General features: G+C 33.9%; 1 protein-coding gene across 2 annotated transcripts in view; it reads left to right on the top strand.

Annotated features, from left to right (window-relative positions):
- The first annotated feature begins 494 nt into the window (after positions 1-494).
- Positions 495-9,654, top strand: part of LOC145256370 (uncharacterized) — a 58,519-nt gene continuing 49,359 nt past the window's right edge. Inside the window, exons 1-2 of one of the 2 annotated variants that reach the window (XM_080115194.1) lie at positions 495-1,028; positions 1,381-1,454. In XM_080115194.1, the coding sequence (XP_079971320.1) occupies positions 914-1,028; positions 1,381-1,454 (189 nt within the window). In that variant the 5' untranslated portion in view covers positions 495-913. The remainder of the gene's footprint in view (positions 1,029-1,380; positions 1,455-9,654) is intronic. The other variant, XM_080115195.1, reaches the window with a different exon arrangement.

The raw sequence follows: 9,654 nt of genomic DNA, 5'->3' as shown, positions 1-9,654 counted from the left end.
TTGCAACCTTGATTGAAGTGAGTGTTCCTAATGATGGCGGTCTTAACAGAGCTGAAAGAGAGAAAGAGACCAAATACCAAGGTCTCATGTATGATATGAAAAGAAACTGGAACCTAAAGGGGATATCGATCATACCAGTTATCATAGGTGCCACAGGACTTATGAAGAAGAACCTGAAGTTCTACCTAACTAATATTCCTGGTGAACCAAGTGCAAAAGAGATTCAGACAATTGCACTTAAGGGAACAGCGAGGATACTAAAAAGAGCTCTCGGTTGGTTTCAATAAAAAAGCGGGGCAATGTTGGCAGCTGGTTTGGCTGCCCCATACCCAGCATTACAATCTTCAAAGGAAGAAAAAAAAAAAATATATATATATATACTCGCCCAGTTATGTACACATTTGTTATGAATGGTTATGTACATGTTACATGTATACACATAAATATACACATAAACAGACGAGCCACATATACGCACACAACTATGCAACAGCAGCACTAAAGCTTTTTTATGCTCATTCGTCTCACACATCGATTTCTAATCGATTACAAATGAGAATAAGTTACAAAAATCGAAACATCACCTTAAAATCGTGACATCCATAAATAAAAAATAAATTATTGAAATTAAAAATTAACTCGTGTCCAATTTCTTGTTTTATATAATTATGAAAATCGGATGTTTCTTTCTCGCCTTCGTGTCTAGATTTTCAAGTCAAGTTTAAGATTGTGTTAAACCATCGCTCATCTCAGTCCACAGAAGCATATTTACAGGGGACAAATCTAGGTGATTTACAAAGTAGAAACGGAAGAGAACTCTGTTTCAGCGTTTCAAGAAAATATCTTATAATTCTTCAGAATAACAACAAGTTATTTTCTATTGAAAAGGAAAAAAATATTTCTTGACAACAAAATGTTTGCTGGCATCTTTTCACGATTCCTGATATTTGAAATGTTTGTAGTCGGAGGTTTGTGTTTAAAATGTTCACAAACGCATCTGCAAAAATATTTCTGCACTAGCGATTTCGGTAAGTAAAATAACAAATTAACAACTTTATCTACCTGGTCTGCCATAAGAAGCTATATAATTTTATTCAGTGCTTGTACATTATAGCTGGATATCTAAAAAAAATGCATTTGATACATTTTTACTTTAACATTTAAAAAACGCTTCATAAATTTTTACCTTTACATTTTCCTTTAAACTGACAACATAAAGTCGTTCCTTTCGTTAAAATTGGTGGCCATTGTTGTATCTTTGATGCACATGCACTAAAAATATGTGCATACAACAATGGTTGAGCATCTATTATAATCCTCTCCTGATCACAATGCAGCGATCCTTTTATGCATAAATAAATACATTCAATTACTTTGCAGCATTAAAGACTACACTCCTGAAGCCAATGAATTTTACGGATACATACCCAATGCGAGTGATCAGTATATATAAGGTAAGTACTTTCAGTAATTTCAATATTTAATTTGAATTCAATTTTTATTTGTCTTATTCAGAGAAAAATGGTGGTATTTTTTACTCTCCCATAAAAATGCACTACTACCATCACCTATTACACCGGAATATGTCTGTTAATAAGAAATGTCATTTTTGCTTTACCAGTTGTAAATGCTATGGGTATAAATTTCAATAATAATACATAACATATATGGCTTATCTAAATTCTTTACCGCAGTTTCATAGGATATCCAATAGTAAGAATTGTATTAATAATATCCCTTAAATAATACATATTTTATTTTTAAATCTCTAAAGTTTGGACATCTCATTGTTCTTTATTTTTATTTTTTATTTTTTATTTGTCGTATTTTATTTTTATTTTTGTATTTTTATTTGTTTAATTTTAATTTTAATTTTATTTATTTTTATTCTTTATATCTTATTTTTATTTATTGTTTTTATTTTAAATCTTTATTTTTATTTTTTATTCCTCGTATTTTATATGTTTTTATTTTTTATATATTTTTATATTTTATTTTTCTTTAATGTTTAATTTTTTATTGTACTTTATTTTGACCTCAATTCTTGTATTTTTCCTTTTTATGTTTATTTTTATATTTTTTATTTGTTGCTTTTATTATATTTTATTTCATTTTCAGTTTTCAGTTTTCTTAATATTTATGTTTTATATATATATTTTTTTAATTTTTTATATCTTCATTTTTATTTTTTTATTTAAAGTTTTGATATTTTTGATATTTTTATTTTTTATTTTTCATATTTTATATTTTTTTTTATTTTTTTTATATTTTTTATTTTCATATTTTATTTTACTTTAATTTTTATTTTGTATTTTATTCTATTTTGACCTCTATTCTTGTATTTTTCACTGAATGATAAAAAAATTATTTTCTGTATGTCTTTTTCTATGTATCTTTTAATTAATTAAATTAATCCTTTTTTCTATACCTATTTTTTTTTTTTATTTTTTTTTTTTTTATTCAATTTTCACCCCAAACAAGGCACAGTGCCACTTTGAAGCAGGGGGCTACTATTAGGGAATTAATTAGTGGGGTCATTATGAAGGGAGAAGAGTAGAAAGATGTTTGTTAACATTACACTTGAACTTCTGCATATCATTGCAGTTGGGAAAGCAGAATCCCGGAAGGGAGTTCCAAAGACCCGCAGTTCTGGGGAAGAAACTATTGGAGTAAAAGGCTTTCTTGCACCTAGGGATCTCCACTGTAAAGGGATGCGACTTAGTAGCTTGTCGGGTTTGTCAGGGGTAGTTACGTCGGGGGAGGTACAAGTGTTTGCAGTTCGTCAGAGCATTCACCATTAAAGTATTTGTAGAACATCATCATCCTTGCTCCTTCTATTTGAATATGTTTATTTTATTTCTAAGCTTATGCCAGCTTTTTTGTACATGAACCTGACTTTTACTCTTCTCATAAGAAGCATTAGGTATCGAAATGTCATGTCCTAAAGACGTTTTCTGTCTTCTTTTGTCCTTATTGATTTAGATGTAATAGATTTTATTTAACTTTGAATTCTAATCCTTTACTTCTTTTATATATATATATATATATATATATATATATATATATATATATATATATATATATTTTAATATATTTTCTTCATATATTTTCTTTATATTTCGGATGTAAGGAGACGTTTGCAGAGTTTTCTTCAAAGTTTTATTTATAGAAAATAGACTTAGAATAGATGTAACAGAGCTGCTAGCATATTTAACAGCAGCAATCTCATAATACATATGCAAATAACCAAGCCAGTGTATGATGTGACATCATAACGGAGCAAAAGAAGGGAAAAAATGGAGAAAAGGACATATGCATGGACAGCAGAGAACTGGAAAGCATGTGCCAACATAAGATGGACGTGTGACCCCCATGGTGGTGTGAGAGACTTTTAAGCATGTGTTGAGATGGCAAGGTTTTGTTTAGTACATGGTAGACAAGATGAATAAAGAAGGCCTTTAAAGCAATGCGTTAGTTTGGAAAGTACCATGAATAAATGTCTTTTATCTCAACTGAAAAAGCTGCGTTGAATTTCTTTCCTTTTGTTGTAGCTTTGCAACTATCTCTCCACGCAATGTGTGGATCTGAGTGAAAATGTAACGATCAGGTTCTAGAAATTGATTTATTACCCTTTAAACCTCATAAAACTGTATTATCTTAATCGAAGTTTATTATTATTTTATTGTTTCACGATAGCACAAAACTAAAATCATGTTTTAAAATAAATTATTTCCACATGATTTCGTATTTCATTTCATGTTTAGTGACTTCCATTCAATATTTTATCTAAACCAAGTCCACTTCCGGCGTCTTAACTTGGTGTACTAAATTTTTGGACTCAACCAATAAAACTGTATTGTATGACTCACAATATTATCAACTTCAAAAGCTGATAACGTGTTGATATCGCCATTGTAGAAACCTCCACCTTGGATGCAGACAATTTTTGATGCCGGCCATTATTGATGCCCATATGATTTAATATGTTACTATTTACTTGCCTCCCCACGAGGGCAAAGTTAGACATAAGGTCGGTTTTTAATTTGGGGAAAATCCAGCTCCCCAATAGGGGCACTCTGAATAGGAACAAAAATAAAAATTATCTCAGTCATGAAGGGTCCCTCCTCCATTATCTAAGGACAGAAAAGGTGAAGTCCAGCATCAGAACAGATACCACACCATGACCATGACCATGACCTTGACCTTGACCTTAAGATGTTTTGATATGTAATTCACAGAATTAAATGCTATAAAACATGAAGTTTCTTAGAATTTTGCAAAAGAGCTAAATTAGTTTGATCAATACAAACGAAAACAGACGTTGTTATCCGCATTTAGATGCTGTTTTTTTTTAAATTTTATTACATTTTCACCCCAAATAAGGTACGTTGCCGCTTTGATGTAGGGAGCTACTATCAGGGACCTAAGTTGCAGGGGTACTATGTAGAGAGTTTAGCAGCAAGATGTCTGCTCACATTACACTTGGATTGGATTCCAAAGTCCTGCAGTTCTGGGGAAGAAGCTATTAGAGTAAAAGGCTTTCTTACATCTAGGGATCTCAACTGTGTAGGGGTGAGACTTTGCTGCTTGTCGGGTTTGTCAAGGGTGTACAAGGGCTTGTAGTTCGTCAGAGCATCCACCATTAAAATACTTGTAAAATAGGAAGAGGGATGCAACATTTCGTTGGTGGGACAGGGGCTGAAGTTTAGATGTTAGTTCGGGACCTATCAAGTTGACGACTCTCTTTTGGACTCTGTCCAGGAGCAAAAGACTAGTAGCAGATGCACCTACCCAAATATGACAGCAGTACTCCATACATGGGCGAATGGTGGCTTTGTAGAGGTACAGGATACTTTCAGGCGTAAGTAACTTTCTAGCACGATAGTTTTAGCAATAATCTCGATGCATCTGTTCCAACTCATGTTTCCTGTTCACGTTAAGCCAAGGAGCTTGAACGAAGTGCTCTCAGGTAAAGTATTTTTAGCCATAGCTATTGTTGGTTGGTAAGGTTTCATGTAATTATTAAAGGAAACGAGCTTTGTTTTGGCAGCATTGAACGTTACCATCCATTTTTGACCCTATCCACTACAGACTGAAGGTCTTCTTCTAGGGTTTCGGCCATTACATTAGATATGTGCTCATTAGTTTTCCCCACGTGCCTGCTATAGAGTGCGATGTCGTCGGCAAATATACCCATCTCAGAGACAATTTTATCAGGTAAGTCATTTATGAATATCAGAAATAACAAAGGTTCAAGGATCGATCCCTGAGGTACACCCGCATTTATATAAAATTTTTTGGATGTATACTCATCGAGGACAACCTGGATTCTTCTCTCATTTAAGAAGGATCTAATTATGCTAAGCATTCGTCCAGTAATACCATAGGATTTTATTTTCATCAGAAGACCATCGTGCCATACGATGTCAAAAGCCTTAGATATATCAAGGGGCACTACCCTCCCCTCCCCTGTCTTATCCAGTGCTTGGTATAAACGTTCAGAGATTACAGTTAAAATATTTGCAGTAGAACAGGCTTGCTTAAATCTATATTGGTGGTAACAGAAGTTTAGCAGCTGTAAGGTGGTGGACTAGAGCTTGATTAATTAAGGACTCAAATATTTTGGCGAAAAGAAGGAAGAGGCTAATTGGGTGATAATTTAATGGGTCAGTTCTTTTGCCAGAGTTTTTGTAAACTGGTACCACAGAAGCAGTTTTCCAGCAACCAAGAAAGCAAGATTCGTTAAGGCATTTGTTAAAGAGTTTAGAGAGGACAGGAGCGACCTCAGCAGAGAATTTTTAATAGCACAGCCGGGATGAGGTCAGTTCCACATGCTTTTGAGGTGTCTAGATTTTTTATAATATCATATACTTTGGAGGGTGTGATGTTCAGATCATTTAGCATGGTTTCTGTCCGCACAGGAAAATTAGGAAGAGAATGGCTTGCTGGGTCCAAGGTAGAGTTTGAGGCAAACTGACGGGCAAGCATGTTAGCTTTCTCAGTTGCTGTGCAAACAACCTCATAATTGTTTGATAGTGGAGATATTGTCGATTGCTCATTATTTACTACACTATTGTAGATTTTCCAGAAATCACGAGTTCCTAATTTTTGTGCTTAAATGCGTTTCCTGGTGGTTTCAGTATATTTACTCTTAGTTTACTCTCATGTTTACTTGCTTCTTTGCAACAGCAGTGTTAGATACAAGATCAATGTTAATATGTAACGACCACATTGCATAGAGAGACTAACGTTATTTACTTCTTAAAATTAACATTTTACCTTATCAAAATGAGTGACACAGACGGACAGACATCAAAGTAACATTCGTCTTAGATTCAAATTTCCTACATTAACTAATATGTTAACACTTTTATTGTAATGAAAAGCGTAACTTACTTGGCTGGCATGTGTGCGTGCATCAATAGATCGGTCCTGTAAAAAAAAAGGCTAAAATGGCGACATCCAGTTGGTTTTATGTTTAACGGTCACGTGAACGACGGCAGACTGTCGACGTTTCTATGCAAATGAGAAAGGTGGATAAAAAGGGACGTGAAGCCATCGGGGTATGAGTTGGAAGAAAGTGTACTACGTAATAGTCGTGTGCAAGCAACTTGAAATAGTGTCGCGTTTTGAGTTGGAAGTTTTGACAACACAGTGTCAAGTTTTGAAATTAGAAGTTTTGACAGCCGTGTGTCAAATTTACCCGACAAATTGTTAGTTAAACCATATGTATATTGCTCTTTCCAACAAAATAAATTCACTAAACCATTTCTCCCATCGACCGTATCGTTTCTGTTACGTTCAGTTGTTTCAAATATAGAGTTAAGCTTTTTTAGTTTCATGTTGCGTTTTTTTTTATTTTGAGTCATTTTTATTTTCATGTTGGACTTTAAAAAATTTCAAATTGAATACTTTTTTGAATCAATTGTTTTTTAACGTTATCTTTTAAACTGCACACTTAAGTCAGAGTGAGTTGCAACCTTGATTGAAGTGAGTATTCCTAATAATGGCGGTCTGAACAGAGCTGAAAGAGAGAAAGAGACCAAATACCAAGGTCTCATGTATGATATGAAAAGAAACTGGAATCTAAAGGGGGTATCAATCATACCAGTTATCATAGGTGCCACAAGACTTATGAAGAAGAACCTGAAGTCCTACCTAACTAATATTCCTGGAGAACCAAGTGCAAAAGAGATTCAGACAATTGCACTTAAGGGAACAGCGAGGATACTAAAAAGAGCTCTCGGTTGGTTTCAATAAAAAAGCGGGGCAATGTTGGCAGCTGGTTTGGCTGCCCCATACCCAGCAGTACAATCTTCAAAGGAAGAAAAAAAAAAATTCCGATTGTATCTTCCTCGGAATCATCAGATCTAAGCGTGTATGTGTGTAGAAATAGATATAGCGTAAAAAGCAACAACTAAAAACTCGAATGATATACGACAGATAATATTACCGTGACATTTATTAGGGTGGGGAAACAAGGGGAAGGGTTTTTGGTTAACACTTGTTGACTTCTCACCTTCGCATATACGTGTACGAGCCTTTTTCAAGTCTCACACAAAATACACATTCATATTTCAAGCTGTCATATACATACGCGCACACAAATATACGCGCCCACGTCCACACATGTACACTTATTCACGTTCGCGTACATACACTCACATTCACGTATATATACACACACACTTACGTATACACATGTACTCACACACGCGAACACGAACACAGCACATGGACGACGTCACTTCCGCTTTCTAAGGAAATACACATGCGCAAAATACACTCTGGAAACGAGTATAAAAACAAGGCGATAAGCTGTTTCTAATCCTCTTAAGAACCAACTCTCAACGAGAGAGGTTGGGCTTACAAACCGCCGCCGTTTCGGCGCGCGCGCACTCGCACCTCACGCCCACTTCCTACTATGTATGGGGCACGAGCTAATGACTGTATGTATACATTCTCCCTCTTTCTCTCTCCATCTACGACTGGCCATTAAGAACACCTTAGCGTAGTTGACTACTAACTGATGACAACTCTAATATCCTCTTCCTTGCCTACACGCTGGATTCTCATTTCCACTACAACACTCACTTCAATTCCCACGCGCGAACAAACAATAATGACCCGAACTTGAGATGAAAACACCTTTCCTATTCTTGCTACAACGCCAGTCCTGCAACGGACATTGGTTACATACACGCGGACATGTTATAACTAAAATGTTCATTTCTTTCAACAGCAAATAAACGACATTTATCTTATCCATTAATTGAGTCTTTGTTTCCTTCAATTCCCATACGTTTCATTATTCTTTTGTAACGGGATTGGGGTATTTATATATCCTAGTCCCCTACATACGCACGTAATATTCTGTAAACAAGCAAAAAAAAAAAAAAATAAATAAATAAAAAACGAGTTGTCTGGTGTTTCATTTGTAAAAATAATTTTTTAGTGTAGAATAAGTTTTTTTTTTTACTTTTTGTTTTTACAAGACTTTTTAACAAACAAACGAAGGATGATTATTATACATTTAAATAGTTATATTATTTTTTGGTGGAGGAGTAAGTACTTATTTTTAATGTATGCATAACTTTTAGTAATTCATAAAAATAAAACTGAAAATAAATGAAAATTTGATCGACTTTTTTCTTTTTTAACAAAAGCTTTTATTACCGTTATTCTCTCGCCTGTACACGACTTAAAAAGTCTGTCGCTGTCACATGTCCATCTACTCTGCGTTGCATTTCTCTTTCTTCCGACCACACGCTGCCAACAGCCAGCCCATTTTAACCCTCACTTTACACGTCGGTCTCATTAGGCCTCAATCTTTTTTCTTCCCGACCACGTGGTGTCAATTGTTTTTCTTTTCTTTTCGCACCAGTTCGGACACGCTTCCTAATTCACATGAGCATTCAAATGCTTCTCTTGTTGCTAATAAAATCGCTTGTCATCCATCCTTCGTTGTGATATTTTCATATGCTCTCTGTTACATAGGAAAAACCGACGTTCAAATTAAGAATTTATAATGCTGATCTTTCCTAAGAAATCCTTCGAGACCGAAGTAAAACCGAACCCTTCGGTTTTTATGTTTGCTTGTTTTTTTTGTTTTTTTGGGGGGGGGGTCATACAAAGTAACATTTATCCGAGAAATTGTGAGTTTAACCATATGTATATTTGCGTGTATATCTGTTTATTTAACCATATTTATATTTGTGTGAATAGTTGTTTATTTAAACATATGTATATTTGTGTGTATTATTGTTTATTTAACCATGTTTATTCTTGTGTGTAAATTGTTTATTTAACCATATATATATTTATGTGTATAACTGTTTGTTTAACCATATATATATATATTTGTGTGTATAATTGTTTATTTAACCACATGTATATTGGTGGGTATAATTGTTTATTCAACCATAAGTATACTTGCTTGTATAATAGTTTATTTAACCATGTGTATACTTGTGTGTATAATTGTTTATTTAACCATATATATTTTTGTGTGTATGTTGTTTCTATAATCATATGTATACTTGTGTGTATAATTGTTTGCATAAACAAATGTATATTTGTGTGTAAATTAGTTTGTACACCCATATATATATTTTGTGTGTATAATTCTTTATTTAACCACATGTATATTGGTGT

Source organism: Euprymna scolopes, chromosome 32 (assembly GCF_053919585.1).
Source record: "Euprymna scolopes isolate OS-2025 chromosome 32, ASM5391958v1, whole genome shotgun sequence".
NCBI classification, from domain to species: Eukaryota; Metazoa; Mollusca; class Cephalopoda; order Sepiida; family Sepiolidae; genus Euprymna; species Euprymna scolopes.
This window is presented reverse-complemented; position numbering and strand designations above follow the sequence as displayed.